This window comes from Stegodyphus dumicola, chromosome 8 (assembly GCF_044657685.1).
Source record: "Stegodyphus dumicola isolate Sdum_Otavi_A_Nest chromosome 8, ASM4465768v1".
Taxonomy (NCBI): Eukaryota; Metazoa; Arthropoda; class Arachnida; order Araneae; family Eresidae; genus Stegodyphus; species Stegodyphus dumicola.
Window position 1 is genome coordinate 2,574,009 of NC_140775.1, and position 19,554 is coordinate 2,593,562.

Here is a 19,554-nt window from a genome sequence, read left to right on the forward strand (position 1 = left end):
GTACACAAGACCCTGGTTTCTAGTTGAGATCCCATTAGGTGAGCATCATGGTCGCTAGGATTCAGTCATCTCTCCTTTTTCTTATCCTCAGCGAAGTAGGAATGCCCAATTGCTGGGGCAGGAGGTGTGATTGGCAGTACTTCAGGCCAGAACAGGGAGCTTTAAAAATGAGGCCCACAGTTGTACATTGAACTTTCCCCTCTTGTCGTAAGAGCTGAAGTTCATGGGTAGTTTCATGGTTGCTTTTGTTGGCAAGAGCTGGAAATATTCATTTGGTTAGCTAATATTTATACTAATGTAGTACTTCTTTATGAAGTATATTACTCAACTTGTAGGTCATCAGTAAGAACCAGAAGGCTCCCCTTTCTGAAATTCTATGTCACAGTCCAGGGGTGTAAGTTTGATATGGAACTCATCTTCCAATTTAGTAGTACAAAAATCAGATATATCTTTCCAGTTTGAAGAAATAAGCATAGTGGATTTGTGCATTTTTTAAGGGTTCCTAGCCCATGTGATCCCTTTATAAGGCTTATTTTAGTAAATATGTTATTTTTAAGTTTAATCTTACTCCTACCATTTTCTTTCATCTCCACTAGAAATATAAATTAAACAGGTTTTAAATAATGAGCAATAATGATCCAGAGTGTAAACTGGCATCAGGAAGGGCTTTTGTGGCTTTTGCTAGTATTTGAGCTTAAGAGATTGATCTTCTATTTTCGGAATCAAATTATTTGGCATTTATATTATTATTTGTTTGGTAGATATTTAAAATTTGCTAAAATTCCAGACACCATAAGGAGCACTAATTTTTTAAGTTTGTGAAGTTTTAGTTTATGTTCATGAGTTGTAGTACATTTAAATTGTAGCTAGATTTTACTCTTCTTGTGTTTATTTTGGACATTAGAAGTGAAAGGCATGGCTGATAAGTCAAGAATATCCTAGAAATGTTAAATAAGTATGAAATTGAGTTTAATTTTACAAGTTAATGGCATAATTTAGATGACTTTATATTTTTGCTAGTTTAATGAAGTGTCATTTCATTCATTTGTATTAATAGTTAATTATTAGGATTGTAAAGATTTTGCTAAATATTGATTGATTTAGCTTTATTTTTATTTAATGTTTCCAATTTTTATCAGGTCAATATTAACTTGAATTAACTTCTAGTATAGATTTTCAAATAAGTATTACACTGAAGTGACAAAAGTCATGGGATAGCAATATGCAAATATACAGATGGCAGTAGTATCGCGTAGAAAATGTATAAATGCGAAGTGCTTTGGCAGGGCTTTCATTTGTGTTAAAGTTATTCATGTGAAGAGGCTTTGACGTGATTATGGCCGCACGATGAGAATTAACACACTTTGAACGCGAAATGGTAGTTGGAGCTAGACGCATGGATCATTCCATTTCGGATATCGTTAGGGAATTCAACATTCCGAGATCACCTGCACTTAACGGCCGAGACCAGCGATGTCTGCGTAGAGTTGTCAATGTTCACAGACAAGCAACATTGCGTCAAATAACCGCAGAAATCAATGTGGGACGTACGAGGGAGGTATCCAATAGGTCAGTGCGGCGAAATTTGTCTTCCTTGGGCTATGCCAGCAGAAGACTGACTTGAGTGCCTTTACTGACAGCACGACATTGCATGCAGCGACTCTCGTGGGCTCGTGAGCATATCGGTTGGTCCCTAAACGGATGGAAAACCGTGGCTTGGTCAGATGAGTCACGATTTCAGTTGGTAAGAGCTGATGGTAGGGTTCGAGTGTGGCACAGACTCCACGAAGCCATGGACCCAAGTTGTCAACAAGGCACTGTTCAAGCTGGTGGTGGTTCCATAATGGTCTGGGCTGTTTTTACATGGCATGGACTCGGTCCTCTGGTGCAACTGAACCGATCATTGACTGGAAATGGATACCTTCAGCTACTTGGAGATCACTTACAGCCGTTCATGGACTTCACGTACTCAAACAACGATGGGATTTTTATGGATGACAATGAGCCATGTAACCGGGCCACAATTGTTCGCGATTGGTTAGAAAAACATTCTGGAGAATTCCAGCGAATGATCTGGCCACCTAGATCGCCCGAACCATCAAACATTTATGGGACATCATCGAGAGGTTAGTTCGTGCCCAAAACCCTGCACCGTCAACACTTTCACAATTATGGAGGTCTATAGAGGCAGCATGGCTCAATATTCCTGCAGGGGACTTCAGACTTGTTGAGTCCATGCCATGTCGAGTTGCTGCACTTCGCCGGGCAAAAGGAGGACCGACAAAATGTTAGGAGATATCCCATGACTTTTGTCACTTCAGTATTTGTTTATTTATTTTTCTGAGATTTAATTTTAAATATCTGAACATCATTATGAAGATACCTCAATTTGATAACTTTTGTAATAATTTATCAGTTTTGAGAAAATTTAAGAGTTTCCAAATTTAATGCCAATGAAAATCATTTCAGCTTATTTTATAGTGACTAGGAACAAGAGTCTGAATTGCTGTAATTATTTATTTCTAAAAAAATTCTGAAATGTATAAATAATTATTCAGAACTTAAATATTATAAAATAAGTATGAAAGTAATTTTTTGTCATGTGATGTGTAAATTGTATAGTTATGCTTATTGCAGTAGTTTATAAAAAACCATTCAATTTTAGGAATGGAAAGTCATTGTCTACAAGCATGCTTAATCTTGATAGTGAGAAACACTTTATCACATCAAAATTAAGCCATCTTGGTTCAAAAGACAACTTGCCTCGATTTTCTATCAGCACAGAATGTGATATAATGCCAGAAGATCACAAAGAGCTGTCTCCTGTTGAAGAAACAGATGCAAAAGTATCTCCTCAGGCAAACCCACCTCCGTCTTCGGGCCGCATTTCCATTCCTCCGATATCTCCGATGACTAAGCAAAGTACTCGTTCTGTAATTAAATCTGCATCTGTGTCTGGTCTTTCACTCATAATTCCTACAGGTAAGAGTTCAAAATTAAATGTCTCAAACATACCATAGAAATGTCTTTAAATGTAAGTAATATGAATTTTAATATATTCAACTTTTGCTTTGCATGTAAACTATAATGTTATCTAAAATGTTGGGCCTAAACTATTTAGCATTTCATCTCCAGTTTATTTTTGTGCTTTGTTGTGGAATTAAGGAAGTGATGTTCGTGGAAGGACTGCAGTACTGTGTTTTCTTGGAGCGTTATTGATAATTAGGAAAACTTTAAAGCTCAGGTTTTGCTGTTCTAAGTAATGTTTGATTTCTTTAATGAATGAATTTATTGAAGAGTACACAACATGGCAGACACTCTGTGGTTTACCACATATAATTGTAATTCTTGCCATTGGGCAAATTAAATGGAGACAATTAAGATATATATTTATGTTGTAGACTAAACAAAAACTATTTTTTTTTATTACAGCATAATTTGATATAATTGTTTTTATATTCTAATTATTTAACTATATCATATGATGTAGTTATGTTTATTAAACAGACAATGAAAGAAAGGAAAGAAGGATTTCTAAAATTACTTTTCCACATAATGTAGAACTTTAAAACAGTAAAAATGCTTGTAAAATAATATAAATGTTGTTAGCTAAAAAGGAAAGTACTAAATTAGTAAGATGGCTGAACTGAAATGTCCTGCTTTTTAAAAATTTTCTATTCAAACTTTTATCAAGCAACTTTCCTGTTACTTGAATAGAAGCATTCAAATTCACATTCATCCCTGAAAATAATGGTATTTTAGAAATTATAATTTTTATCAAATACGTTTCCAGAATCCTTTTATCTATTTATTTATTCCCCCTAATTATATTCAAGAATTCATGCCTTCCGTCTGGCATTCTGGCCTCTGTATTCATTATTTCATAATATTTGATGCTTTTTTTTTTTTTTTTTTTTTTTTTTTTTTTTTCAGAGCTTATGTTCTTACCAGAAAATGCTGCAACTTTAGAAAAAAATCTTGCTAGTTCAGCAGGATTTGCTTTGGCACATCGAACAACTTGCCTGTCTTTATGATGTTTTAGAATTTTTATTTCTTGATCGAGATTTACTGTTTAATTTTCTTCTCTGAATCTTTGAACATATTTTGCACTGTTGAATTTTACACCCATAAGAACAGGAAAGCTTCATTCCAGTTTGATAGAGAACACCCTGAGGGATGGATTGCAAGGTGTGTCAGCCCTCTTTCCCTAAAACTAAATCTCTCGGGAGGGCTTTTGGCTCACCACTATTTTAAGAATTCCCATGCTGCACCGATAATATACTCTTGCAAACATGCAACCCTTCTTCGAACTCAGGCCCAAAAATTTGACAGCTAGCAGCACTAACCATTATACTGAGCAGTTTGACTATAATTTAGTTAAACAGCTACGTATGATTACTAAATCTGTATGCTTTTTAATTGGTGGTTGAATACTTTTGTGACTACCTAATTTAGCTCTTTTTTTAAAAAAATTGTTTATTTATATGTATGATTCCCTTCTATGTTGAAATAGTTAACTTTTGCATATTATATCAAATTTCAGATAACATGATTATTTTTAACAGCATTTAGCATTTTAAATCCTTTAAAACTGCAAATCGTGTGAAGTGGTCACATACTTCAGTGACCCATTGTATTCATGTATGTATATATATGTTAACAACAATATATAAAATACTGATATTCTATAGAATACCTAGACATTTTAGAGAATGCCTGGTGTTTTGGGGCATGATATGAAATCTGAGAATTATATACTTTACCTAGGCATTATATACAATACCTAGTTGTTCTATAGAATGATAAATGCTCTTTAAATGAAGTAAGAAAAAAGGTTCATGATTAAGGCTACTATTTAAGAGACATTCATTCCAAAAATTACAAATTATTTTGAAAAAATAATGAAAGACTGCCATTAGAAATGTTATTCAAAATACGTGAGTGAGATCATCTTGGTACACCATGATAAATTTGTATTCCCTATCTGGCTGAGCCTGGAAATCTAAGATCCACTTGACAATGTGAATTAAATTCAGAAGTCATATGTTTCACAAATTGTCCTTTTAAATACTTTTTTTTTTTTTTTTTCCAGGGAGGGCTCACAATGATGGATCTACAGTTCAAAATCATTTCATGTAGCATTTTTGTATTTGCTTGAATGTTTTTCCAACATTCTGTCACATCCTCCGAGTCCAATTACCAAATAAAATTTCATGTAGTGCATAAAAGAAATCCGTGCCCATGACATAATACAACATTGTACTGATGCTTTCTGTAACAGGATAAATGAATTCACTTTTCTTTTCCATATTCATCACATCATAACAATTAAGTGACCAGTAGTCCTGTGGTTACTTCTTAACTGTTATATTGGCTTTTTTTACATCATGTATTAACTTCTGCTAAGTAGTTCTGGTTGTTTGAAACAAATCGGAGATGTATTTTGTACTTTGCTGGTTTGGCATTTGACATTCTACAGAATGCCTAGACAATGTATGAAATGTTTAATCATTTCGTACATTGGCGGCCAGTTTTTAGAATTCTATAAAATGCCCAGGTATTCTATAGAATAACAGATTTCATACTTTGCTAGTAACGTATACAAATGCTTCCCGAGTACTTTGCAAGCGAATACATTTTAAATGACTGTTCATACTACAAATTTGTTCTTAAGATGCACTAGGTTTGCTATGCATATCTCCTTAATAGTGTTCATGAGATAAGAGCTACAAATGCTATCGAATAGTTAAAAATTGAAAAATACTCCATTTTAAATTTTAAAAAATTCATTGTATAAATAATATTATATAAATATATAAAAAAATTTAATAAATAAAAAATTACTTTGCTATACAATATGTACTTTGGATTTTAGTCTTTGAGGCATGTGTGGATGAACTGAGATTGAGGTTAGTAGGCTTTTACATAGGCCGTTTTAATACGTAAAACGGCCTATGTAAAAGCCTACTAACCTCAATCTCAGTTCATCCACACATGCCATTTGTTGAATATACTCTGCACATTCTAGTGGGGTTCTGTTTCTTTTCTGTAGCTGGAATATATGCAGGAAAATGCTGCTCTTGAAAAGGTAGTGGGTTTTCATGGGATGGATAGCCACCACTGATTCGCACACGACCTACATGGTACTTTTCAATTAGCGATCGTATTACACTAACTCGAAAAACCAACATTGAGATGTTCTTCCCACAAGCCTTGTACGCTACCAGTGAGTAATACAGTGCAATATCTAACATATGTAAGAAAATTTTCTTGTATACCATTTGATACACTTACCCATACTTGGATACACATGCATTACACTATCACAAATGTCAACACCACCCATGTGAGAATTTCAGTCAACAACACGGCTTGGTTTTACTATCTTTGCGTTCGTTTGCCTGTCAACCTTTCTGGTTTCACACCAGTTATCACAGTGCATTGTACTGAGCATAAAAATATCACATTTGTCTTTCCACGCCAAAAAACACATACCATTTTTTTCTATAACCTCATGTTCACATTGTTCAATTTTTTGTGAGAAAACATCTTCGCAAGTTAACTCTGTTTTTATTCACAGTGCCACAAACACACATTTTCAATTTAAGCAACCTTTCTGCAGCTTTGGGCTGTTGAAATATTTATCTACATAAAGTTTGTTATTTTTGCTGAGCAGAGGTTCAACTAAAGGTAGAACAACTTTTTCTCCCTGACCATCTTGTTCTGTGTATTCAGTTGTGCTGTCTGTGTAAATCAAAAAATCCCACTCATATCCAGTCAAACTTTCACACAGTTCATAACTTTTGACACCGAAAGGTGATCCTTAGTGGGTATATACTGACAAAAACCAAGCCTGCCTTTTCACAGTATCAGTGATTCATCAATACAGATATGTTCTTCAGGCAGATACACAGTTTTGAACTTTTCTATCAAGTGGTCAATTACCGGAGGTAGTTTATTCATTCTGTCAATTTTTTCAGAATCATTGGCAAAATGTAAGCAAGACAGCAGCAACAGGAATTGGTTTTTAGCTATCGAAAATGCGAAAAATGGTATTGAAAGCAGGTTAGTTGAAAAATTCATCGACAGCATTGGCTTTTTTATTATGTCCATGAACATAATAAATGCAAACAGTTCAAAAAGTTCACTTACTGTTGTCTCTTTCCAGTTGTTCATATGAGAATTATCAGTGAAACTTCCTGAGCTGACGATTTCACTAGCATAACAATTTGTTTCCTCAACTATTTTTCAACCATGCTTTCAGTAACGAAAGCAGTAAAACAGAAAACAGAGTTAATTGAAACACCAAAACTTAACTGCACACCACTTTCATGAGAAAACATATCCACAACTGGTTGTTATACTGTTGAATTCCACATGTTAGTGCCACTACTTGATCCAGTGTCACTACCGCCATAAACATCGCAAACGTTACGGGAAATAAGAGATCATTTGTCGCCTTTTTAACGACCGCTACACAAAGTTTTAGTCAAAGTGCTGTCAGTATCAGAACCTCCTGAAGCACTTTCACTGGTCGATTGTACATCTGTGGCACTAGAACCACTACTATTTTTATTTTCTGACTCAATGTTGAATAAAAACTCAATGCATCAGCTGCTGGTAGCCTTTTCTTTTTCGCTCCACCATTTTGGTTTGCTGGGTTTCTGCACGCCTTGATAAAAAATTTATTGCACGAGAAGCAGGAAATGGAAACACATATTTATTGCTTAAAAGTGAGGCTACAGGCTTGGATAAATGCTGCTTCATGATTGGTTGCTTCAAAAAACCAGTTAACAAAACAGGCATTCAGAAAGAAAAATGCTCCCCGAGAAAAAGAGTTAACTCACGAGCGGCACTGAATGGGTTAACTTGGTATTGAATGTTTTAATTGGAGCAGGCTCTTCTTCCTCTATCAAAACAACGAAAAATTAAATTTTTCTTCAGAAACAAAGGACCAAAAAGTTATTAATGCAGAATGAAGCACAACCTGCCACTGAATGCATAGGATCACGCTGCAGCTTTATTTAGAAAAATGTTTCCCAATAGCGAAATCGCTAAGAAATACCCAATTGCAAGGACCAAAACAGGTGCAATTGTTAAAGAAATGGGTTTGAAAAATAAATCTTCAGTTATTGATTGCATTAAAACAGCTCCGTTCTGCCTCTGTACGGATGGAAGCAATAATACCGATTCAAAACTGTATCGAATTATTGTTCCTTTTTTTAATCCAGAGTCTTCAGAAATTGAGCGCAGTTTACTTTCTGTCCCCACTTTAGGACATTTGACAGGCTTTAATATAGCACAGCTAATTATTAAAACTTTAAAAGAAAATGCAATCCCTCTTGGATAATTGTTTAGCACTTGGTGCCGATAATGCACCAGTAATGGTAGGCTTGGAGAGTGGTGTTGCAGGCATCTTAAGAAAGGAAAATTCAGATTTGCAGATTGTGAGGTGCACCTGTCACCTCTTAAATTTAGCAGCTGAAAAAGGAGCAGCTTCTATACTAATAAATGTGGATGAACACATTGTTGATATTTATTATTATCTTGAAAGGAGTTCTAAAAGGAAGGAAAAATTGAAACAGTTTCAACAGCTGCATAATACTGAAATAAGAAAAATTTTGAAATATGTGTGTACACGCTGGCTGTCTTTAAAGAAATGCTTATCTAGAATCCTCAATCGATGGAACCTTTTTGCATTTTTTAAAGAAGAAGTAAATGCTTCGAGAGTTAAGATAAAAGGCTGTGTTGAAAGTTATAAAATACCTAAAGTAAATGGAGGTATAGTTACTACTTACATTGTTAAAATAGGCTTGAGAAAAATAAAGTAATTTCTGCACCATTTAGCAATTCAACTGGCAGTTCTCAAAATAATATTGCAAAATATAAGCATAAAGCTGATACAAATTTCTCTCAAAATTAAAAAAAAAAATGCTCAACACACGAAACATTTTCGGATTACTGTAAGTTTAGCTAAGCACGAATCTGCCACTGTTCATAACATTCTGAATACGAAAGCAAAATCTGCCACTGTTCATAAGATTTGTAAGAAAACTGCAGTCTTTTTTGTTGTTGTTGTTTCGTTTTCTGAAACGATGCAAGTAATAAAAATGTTTTTTTATGTGTAAGGTATTTTTGTGTTGTTTGCATTTAAGAATTAGTAACTATTTAAAGTTAATTCATTATTAAAAACTATATTTTTATCATTTTGTGAAAAATCTCCTGATTTCTTAAAAAAATCTCCTGATTTTTGAGTGTCGGAGGTTGGCAAGTATGTATATATCATGCTACCAGATTAGAACCATCATTTGCCCACCAGCGGCCGAGCGGTAAAGTCGCTGAACACTGGTAGTTCGGTCCGAGGTTCGAATCCCGCGAACGGGCTGGCTGCATGGGCGTTTTCGTGGTTTTCCCCATGTGTAACGTGTATACGAGCCAGTTTCCCTTAGAAAGTCCTCCACGAAGGCATCCCTCCCCTTAGGCAGATAGCCCTCGAGGCTTTGCCATAATCACACACACACATAGAACCTTCATTTACTTCCATTTCTGTTGCAAAAAGTCAGCTATGAAATGTCACCAAATCATGTGTACAGCTTTAGTTACTAATATTTATCATATGACACTGTGAAGGTTTGGTACCAAAAGTTCAAAAACAAAGACTATGACATTCAAGAAGGCAGGCACTCTGGCTGGCCTGCTGATGTTGATGAGGCCCACCTGTGAGAACTTTTGGAAGAAAATCAGTACGCAACCACTCGAGAGCTTGCTAAGGAGTTAGATGTTAGTGCCATGTCCATTGGTCATGCTTTGCATTGCATAAACTTGATGTACAAGTTCTGTCGCTGGGTGCCACATGAGCTGACTCAGGACAGGCATGTTCAGGTCTGCACTAATCTGCTCATATATCAAGAAAAGAACAAAATTCTGAATGAGATCATCACTTGTAATGAAAAGTGGATGCACTTTAACAATGCAGGCCGAAAAGGGGGTTGATCTGTGCCCGGTGAGTGCATCAGCAGCGTCGCAAAGAACAATTTCACTAACAGAAAGATCATTTTTTGTATCTGATGGGATCGCCATAGTATTATTCACAAAGAGTATTGAAAAAAGTAAAACCCTCGACAGTAAAGTGTACAGTACAGTGAAATGCTAGTCCATGTTGATGCTGCTATCAGGAAAAGACATCGAACTGAGTTCCGACACAAAAAGGTAGTTCCATTAAGATAATGCAAGACCACATGTGTCTGTATTCACCAGCTGGACTCTGTACAGACTCGAATGGAATTTTTTTCCACACCCGCCATATAGCCCTGATGTCGTTCCTACAGACTTCTTCCTATTTTCATACCTGGAGCTACATCTTGCTGGTGCTATGTTCCATTCTGCACAGAACATTCGAAATGAGGTTCATCTGTTTTTGGACTCGCAGCCACCAAGTTTCTGGATCGAAGGCTCTGAAAAATTACCAAAACGGTAGAGTCATACATTTGGGTGGTGGTTATTACCCACGTTAAAGGATGTGCTTTTTTTTTTTTTTTTTTTTTTTTTTCTTTTCTTTTCTAACTCTTTTAAGCATGTTTTTTGGCAGAAAACTCTCGTTGCAACCACCTATCAAGGAATCTGTCTCTCCCACTCGGTCCTAAATTATCTATCATTTGCCCATAGATGTTAGTAGCTTATTCATCATCCTAAGTAAAACCTGTGTTTTTACTCTGAATCGTGTTACAGTTTTCAACTTAAGGCTGTTCTTTACTTGTTTTTCTCCACCAACTTCCTCATTTACCATTAGAAGGTCATTCCATTAATCTCTTTTAATTTTTGCATACATTCTTTTTAATTTTTCATTAGCTTTATTTAATTTAATTCTAATGATACTGAGGCTTACCTCTCCAGGTAACCTGAATACCCTGGATCTCAAGGTTGGTGTTTGATACTTCTATTGATATTTATACTCTGGTAGCTAATGTCTTTGCTAAGGAAAACAAGACCTTCTTCACTTTTATTCTGTCTATCAGTTCAAAAAATATTATGTACTTTAATCTTAAGTGAGGTACTGGTCTTAAGTTTCCTGTAATGCAATAATCTGAACTCCATAATTTTCAGCGAGATGCAAGACCTGATCCAACTTAATTTTGGCAGCACTTGTTGGGATTCTATTAATGCTGAGCTGTAACATCTTTAAAGGTTTTGGAGACTGTAATTTATTTTTCAAACCAAACCCTCTGCCTAAGCCAGGAACACTGTCCTTTTTTGACTGCATGATGACCGATGCAACATGAAAACCATAGGAGGATTTATTCATGGATGGGGAAAACAGGCAGCTTTCTCTGGTCAAGAACTGGATCACCAAAGTAAGAAGATTGACTCAGCTCCGTTGCCTGCAGACTTTATGTTGGCAAAAAGGAATGGTCTTCATGCATAGGGTGGCTTTGCTAGGAGTAAATTCTCAACTTCCCATTCTACCCAGGGATACCTCGTCGTCACAATGAAGAAGTCTACAGGCCTGAATGATTGAGAAAGTCTATAAATTTAAATTTATTATTCACATGCTTGTGTATTATTTTCGTAAACCTAATTTTTAGAACGATTTTATTTTTGTGTTTTTAGTTTTTTAATAATTTTTTTCAAGCATTCTGGAGTTATCTACACTTATCAGTTCATTCATTGTTTTTTGGCCTTTTAAGCTTTGAACTTAAATTCTTTCATCAGAGAACTAGAGAGGCCAGAAAGACAGCTAATGAAATGCCATTTGATGAGACATGATATCATTATACAACATTTTCATCCAATTAAATGGAGGAATATATATTAGCTTTTTGCTTTTTATTTTTAAAATAAAGGAAATTTATGAATTTTTGGTTTATTGATTTGTGATAGTGGTGTTTGCTTCAGCAGTAACACTTTTACAATTTTCAATGTAAAATATTCTATTTTATCATTATTTTCACTTTTTTATTAGCATGTTTACATATTTTGCCATTTTTATTTTTATGTTTACATATTTCTGTGATTGTCAAACTGGGGTGTGAGTGAGAGAAGCTTATATTATTAAAAGACTTAAATAAGTAAATTGAAATCTTATTAATTGCCACATATTACTACAGCTTTATGTGCATTTTAAAATCAGTTATGTCTTATTTTTGTTTTCCATTCACTTTCACATGCACTTATTAACTAGAAATTGTGAGTGAGGTTGAATTTTAGTCTCATGGCATAGAAAATCTTAAGAAAATAAATGCTGAAAAGCATTATTGAATCAAATTTCCCTGAATGTACATAGAGAGTTAAAACCAACATTTCAGCAGTTTTAAATTTATCTTTTGCATGATTATAATTGGTGACACACACACATACAAAAAGAGAGATGGCAGATGGCATTTTACAAGGCAGGTAATGAGCATGAAAAGAATGAATGTATGCTATTGACATCATACTATGAATATTGAAGTTAATTTTTCAACAGTGTTCAATTTAATTTTCAAATTGAATAAAAGATTTTACTTTCACTTTTGCAGCTGTGTGAGTGCATGTGTCATTAACATTATATAATGGGTGACCATAGCCTCCCTTGCGCATTGCATGTGACTCTTATGCATATAAAATATGTGAATGATATATGGTAAACTAAAACTACTCAATGTCTGAAGATTATGAAGCATTTCCTTTCTTCTGAAACTTATTTGCACTTCTTTTAAAATGATGTAAATATGGGCTTGGTGGCTTTTGGAAACATTATTATACTGAAATTGCAGTTAGTTGCAAGAGGAAGCAGAAAAGCTACTTATCATCAATAATCTAATAAAATTACAGAATCCCCAAATTTAAATTTATGTGAAAATTAAAGGGAAAAACATTGTTTATAATTAAATGTGAAAACACATATTTCTAAAACTAAACATGAAATTAGTACTCCAAATGCTAAAATTGAGAACACAGTTTTACATTTCTGGCAGTTCTGACCTTATCCAATAGTTTTCAGAGAGACTTTGGATTTTTTGGATTTAGTAAGTATCAGTTTCTAGTTCAAGATCTGAAATTTTCTGTTTTCTACTGATTTCCCTTTTTTACTCGATATGCAAGAAACTCAAGTCGCATGGTTCATGTATTCAGATATAACTTTTTTTTTAAATATTTTATTTGGAATGCCATCATGCAAAGTTTTGGCAATTTGTAATTTAGATTTCAAATATATTTTCAGATGATTTTGGTCCACCTCCAATTGGATCACCTGGTGGCTCTAGCACGAGTTCGAGAGATGCTTCTCCCAGCAGAGAGCTGAGTCCTCTTGTTGCTCAACTCAAACCACCAATCATTATTAGGAAGGGACCGAGGGGCTATGGCTTTACTGTTAGAGCCATTCGGGTGTATTATGGGGATTCTGATGTTTATACTGTTCATCATCTTATAATGGTAAGCACTTCTATTTTGGTTTTTATACTAAATATTATTTTTTATGCTTTTAATTCTTCTTCAATTTCAGCAATGACCAGTTCTGTGTTTGATATTGCATTTGTAATTTGACTGAACTGGATGTATTTAAGAAGTTGTTTTTCTTATTTCCCATATAAATAATTGATTCATAAGTAAAATTTTTAAAAAGGAAAAAAAATTAATGCTTGAAAATATGTTGAATTCTGTCAGTTATTATTACAATAGCTGTAAATATTCTTAAATTTAAAATGTCAGTCAATAATTATAATTTTATATGACTAGATTGAAGCTAAAAAATTGAAGCTAAATCTATCAGTCATTATAATTTTGAATGAATAAATAAATTAGAAGTTATTATCAAATTTTTTAAAATTTTTCCCTGAAAATGTCCAGCAATATGAGCAAAATTTCAAAACGTAAATTAATAAATAAAACAATATGAAAAATGGAGATGAAGGTGATTCAGTAAAATTTTGTTATAATGAAGTTTACGGACAATGAAAAAGCTTTATTTTCTGAAATCTGGGTGTGCAGAAATCTTAATTGAATTTTTAAAGAATAAAAATGTGTACAAAATAAAATCAGTCATTTTCTGTCCATAATTGCTTTCATTCATTTTTTCCCCCTTGATATTGGAGTAACTTAATTATGACTTATAATTAATTAGTTGAACTAACTGTATAAAGGAACATTTAGTCTTTATATTCTTTATTGATAAGTGGTAGTAATTTACAGAGGCCTTGTAAATGGAATCTGGGTGATAATTAAAGTTTGATATGGATGCAAAGTAGAAACCCGGATCTCAGTTTTGAATTATGCAGAAATAAAAAATAGTTAATGTGGTTTTTCAATGCTTTAAAATGCCAGATCATCTTGAAAGAACTTTAAAAGATTATAAGATGTATTATCATCTCATCTGCCTTCTTTCTAAAGGGATCATAACTCAAAGCGAAAGTTTAAAATAAAAGCTATTTATTAATACATGAAAGTGATGTTTATACAAACAGAAAAATATGAAAGAAACAAAACTCTACTGCTTTTAGGTAATTCAGAATGTATGTTTAAATTCAAATTGAATCCAAAGTATGAATTCAACACACTCTATTAAGCCTTGGTTTGTTTCTATGTATTCATGAAATTTAAGCTTAAGCTGATTTAAATTGAATAAGGAGGGGAAGCTAGGCAAAATAATGGTCATGCCAAAAGCTCACTTTGTACCCAAGAACTACATGCTTATTTATATTTTAACTAATTTGTTTTCTTAATGAATAGGCAAAAGTATAAATGATAGTTCCTCCAAAATAATAAGACAACTGTGTTAATTAGCATAAAAACTTTTAATTCCATCAGTATTTCATCAGTATTTAAATGATTTAGATGCAAAGTTATTAATAATTTTGGTAGAAAACTGAACATTGTAACTAAGCTTGTGCCGAGGCTTGTATATAATTTAACACATATCAGTTTTTTCTTTTTACAGATATTTTCTTGATGCATCACTAGTATTTAGCTTAGTAGCTTTTACGATACAGTTTCACATAATTTGATGCTATACATATATTCATTTAATAGTTTTGTTTTTATATTTCCAGAGTTTATAAGCTTTCTTTAAAAAAATTTTTTTTTAAGTATACTAATTGATTATAGCAACAAGAATTAAACTGATGCACATTTAAAGACTTATTTTAAAATAAACCATGCTTTGTGAGTTAATCATTTATCTTCATGTAAATTTAAAATAATTTAACTAAATTTATTGTATTCTGAGACATAGGTTTTTGTAAGTAACAGCTGAGAAGTATAGAGTGCTTTTCTGAAGCTGCCATTTCATTTCCATAATTGAGAAATGGGATGTTGACTTAATATTTTTAAGTGATAATGTTTAATGAATTAAAACTTTTGTTCATTTTATTTATCATATTTTGTAGTAGTACACTTATCAGTTATATGAATGTTATACTTTAATTTTGAATCAATGGTGTAGATGTAGAAATTATGACCTAAAATATGTTTTTGAGCATCAATCTCTTTTGAATTCTGTTGTCAACTGTATAGCATAGTACTGGATGCTGGCTAATCATGAAATAGAGAGAAATGTAAGTGCAGGCTAAACTTCCCAAATTATGGAATCATCTGTATTCATAATACACTGGTTATCATAAATTAAGGAAAAATTACAAAAATAGCGATAATTCCCTCAAAAATAAGCCAAACCATGTAAAATTTGAATATGTTGCCAAGTAAGAGTAGCTGAGTAAAACTGCGATGTGCAAATTAGTAGCGCTGCTTTTGGAATACGTCATCTGCGAGGAGCATAAAAGACCATGTTTGAAAGCAAGCCCACACATTTCACTGTGACAGTGACATGAGAAATCTGAGATAGCCAATTCGTAACAATGACCTCCACCCATCATTTGCCTGCAGAATTGCGATGGAAAGCCATTGGGAGACTAGAGTCAGGACAAAGTCAAACTGAAGTGGCCAGATGGCTAAATGTGAGTCCTTATGTGGTTCATAGACTTTGGAGACAATTTCAAACCACAGATTCATCATCTAGGAGGTTCAGCCAATTATAGCCATCTGCTACGACGAGCGCCGATGTCCGGTATTTGACATTATGTGCACGCAGGAATAGAACTGCTACTCCGACTCTTCTTAGATCCTCCCTTGCTGCAGCCACCGGAAGGTTCGTATCAACGTCAACGATGCGTAGAAGGCTTCGTGAAGGTGGTCTGTATGCGAGGCGACCAGCCATTTATGTGCCACTCACGTCACACCATAGGAGCGACCGTTTTCAGTGGGCATGACAACATGTCCACTGGACGCCTGATCAGTGGAGGGTGGTCTCTTTACGGATGAATCCAGGTTTAGTCTAGAAAGCGATAGTAGGCGTTATTTGATATGGAGAGAACCTAGAACCCGTTATCATCCGTCAAACATCCGTGAAAGAGATGCGTACTGAAGGGGCAGTGTCTGTGTTTGGGGTGGCATCTCTTTGGGTGGGCGCACAGACCTCCATGTCTTTCCAAGAGTAACTGTGAATGCTCAGGTATATAGAGATGACATCCTTGATGTTTTTGTGGGCCCATATGTTAGCAGTGGTGATAAAGACAAAGCATATTTTGCTTCCCTTAAATAAAGCTAAGACTAATCTGAATAAATCCATGCTTTATTCCGTAAATTAAAATAAAAGAGCTAACACTGTAGCCTTTACATTTAAAATCATTTGATTGAAAGCAAACTAGCATTATGCTAACTCATAATAACACAAGAGAACAAGACATCCGTCGATACCGGCGTACATATATATAATACTTAGCCGACCCGCCGATCTTGACATCAGCGGCAAGCATGTTAGCCCACCACCGATTGACTTCCGATGAAAATTTGCATGTGGAAAACTGAAGCCAACAAACAGCCCTCTTTTCCTCATGCAAATACAAAAACAAAACTTGCACAGAATTACAGAAGTTCATAGTTCAATTCTATTATATGAAAACACTTATTGTCTTTAAACACTGAAAAGATCTAAACAAAACTTCCTTAAATTAACAGCAGTCGCCGCTTTTGTAAATAAGTCCACAGTATTTAATTTACTTGTGATAAATTCAAGGTCAAACACTCCATCATTTACTAGTCTTCTAACAAAGTGATATTTTATGTCTATGTGCTTAGTTCGGCGATTTTCTATTGGCGATCTAGAAAAATCAATGGCAGACTTGTTATCACAAAATAGTTTACATTCTCTTAAATTAAACTTTAAAATTTCATCTTGTAAGACATTTTTCATCCACATTAATTCCTTCACTGCCTCCGATAAGGCGATATAACTCTGCTTCCATGGTTGATAAACTTACACATTTTTGTTTAACAGTTTTCCAGATTACCGGTACTTCATCTAAATATAATATAAATCCTCCCATGGACATGCGGTCATCTCTATTACTTGCATAATCAGCATCTGAATAACAGTATAAATTTAGATGTTTAATCTTCGATAAGTTTAACTTATATAATTTAGTACTATTGAGATAACCAAGCAATTTCGACAATGCTTCCCAATGCCTAATTTCCAGGATTCTCCTGAAATTGTGATAAGATATTCACTGTATATGTAATATCAGGCCTTGTCCTGTTAGCTACAAAAACTAAACATCACAACAGATTTCTGTAATGTATGCATTTCCGCAATTTCTGCACTTGTAGATGGAAAATCTAATTTTGTAAGAATAGTTAGTGCCTTTAGCTGTGGGAAGTGAAGTTATTGGTATCTGGAAATGTTTAAATTTTTCAAAAATTTATTCGATATATTTTTGCTGATGTATAATACATCTCTTTTCTGCCTGAATCCCTGTGCTACTAAACATGCTTTGTATCTAACCACTTGATTCTTTTCATTTCTTTTTAGCGTATAGATCCATTTGTTTCCTATCATAGTTTTATTTTCTGGCTTTTCGACTAATTCCCAAACCTTTCTTTTCTTCTTTCATTGCCTTATCCCATTCTTCGGCATTTACTGATTTTTGTGCTTCTTTAAAATTTTGTGGGATAACAATTTTTACGGAATTTGCCTCTTCAGACACGGAGCTAGTCTCCTGTTCTACAAAATTAACTTTCCTAGAGTATTCGTTTTTTCCACTAAAATCAAAGTTATCTTTTTCAAATTTAATATTTCTTGCCTCACAATACTTTTCAATATCATTATAGGATCTAAAACGGGTGTCTGTTTCCTCTACATAATAATATATGTCGGTACGTGTTCTGTCTGGCCTTTTAACTGCTTTTCTTAGCCAGTTTAAGTCTGATACTTCTTTCGGGGTAGATTTGTCATCTGACAACTTTATTTCTTCTCTAGAAGTTTCCTGTTCTTCATCTGATTCTGCTAATAGCTCAGATTCCTGTAGTCTTTTAAGCTTAGTTTTCGATTTCTGTTCTAGGATGCCATTTGCTGCATTCAGTTTTTCATCGAACTTCACATTACAAGTTTCTATTAATCTGCGTTCTTCTGGTAGCCATATCCTATAACCCCTAGTTTCTTTCGCATATCCTACCATGATTCCTTCTTTGCACCTCGTTTGTAATTTATTTCTAATCTGTTTTGGCACGCCACCATAAGCTTTACGACCAAAATATTTTAAAATAAACAGCTCTGGGTTTTCTATTTAGAAACATTTCATAAGGGGTTCGGCATTTACTGCTTTTATGTCATACTCTGTTCCACGTATGTACGAAACAGCCAAGAGCTTCTGCCCACCATTCTTTTCCCATTTTACCATCATTAAGCATAGCTTTAACTGCGTCTAATGTCGTTCAGTTAAAATGTTCACACACACCGTTCTCTTCTGGGGTGTACGCGTTTGTGCGTTCAACACTAATTCCATTTTCGGCTAAGTACCCTTCGAATTGCCTGTTACAGAATTCCTCACCATTATCGGTGCATATACTTATTAATTTTCTATTCGTAAGTCTTTCCATTTGCCTATGATAATTCTTCAAGTTGTAGAACGATTCATTTTTATTTTTCATACAATACACTGTTACTAATCTATTATAGTCATCCACAATAGCAAGAAAATATTTATTCCCACCCTTAGATGGAACTGGTAGTGGGCCACAAACGTCTAAATAAACCAACTGCAATGGTTTATCCGATCTCTTCGGAACAGTTTTAAAAGTTATTGTACTAGATTTAGCAATAATACATGGTTCACACCTCTGTAGAGTACGCTATGATAATTCCATCGCTCATATCCATTCACCCATTTTTTTATTATAAACAATCACTAGCTCTGGTTTCTTTGTTTATATTTTTTTCTCTGTTTTATTACGTTGTCATTATGTACAGTACTTACTAAATAAACCTCCCTTTCCATTTCATTTTACGCATGAAAAGTATGGTAACCCTTTCACGCTTTGATTCTTACCGGTTTTCTTAATATAATCAAAATTTACGTGGCTAAATCTCCGATGCCATAGCATCACATCGTCTACTTTATTTAACTTTCCAATTTCTGTACCGTAACCAGCTTCCTTTTTATTTGTTGCATATCTAAATGGTTTTACGTGATAAAGTCCGTAATATCGTTTAGCGTAGCATAATCTATCCCAGTTATTAAAGTATAT

The 19,554-nt window shown here is 34.1% G+C and overlaps 1 protein-coding gene across 4 annotated transcripts in view; it reads left to right on the top strand.

Moving 5' to 3' along the window:
- The window catches only part of dop (microtubule-associated serine/threonine (MAST) protein kinase dop), a 189,818-nt gene that overhangs the window by 160,010 nt on the left and 10,254 nt on the right, over positions 1-19,554 (top strand). For all 4 annotated transcript variants that reach the window (XM_085821506.1, XM_085821508.1, XM_085821509.1 and 1 more), the window contains 2 exons: positions 2,666-2,982; positions 13,199-13,410. In XM_085821506.1, coding sequence (XP_085677632.1) covers positions 2,666-2,982; positions 13,199-13,410 — 529 coding nt within the window. The remainder of the gene's footprint in view (positions 1-2,665; positions 2,983-13,198; positions 13,411-19,554) is intronic.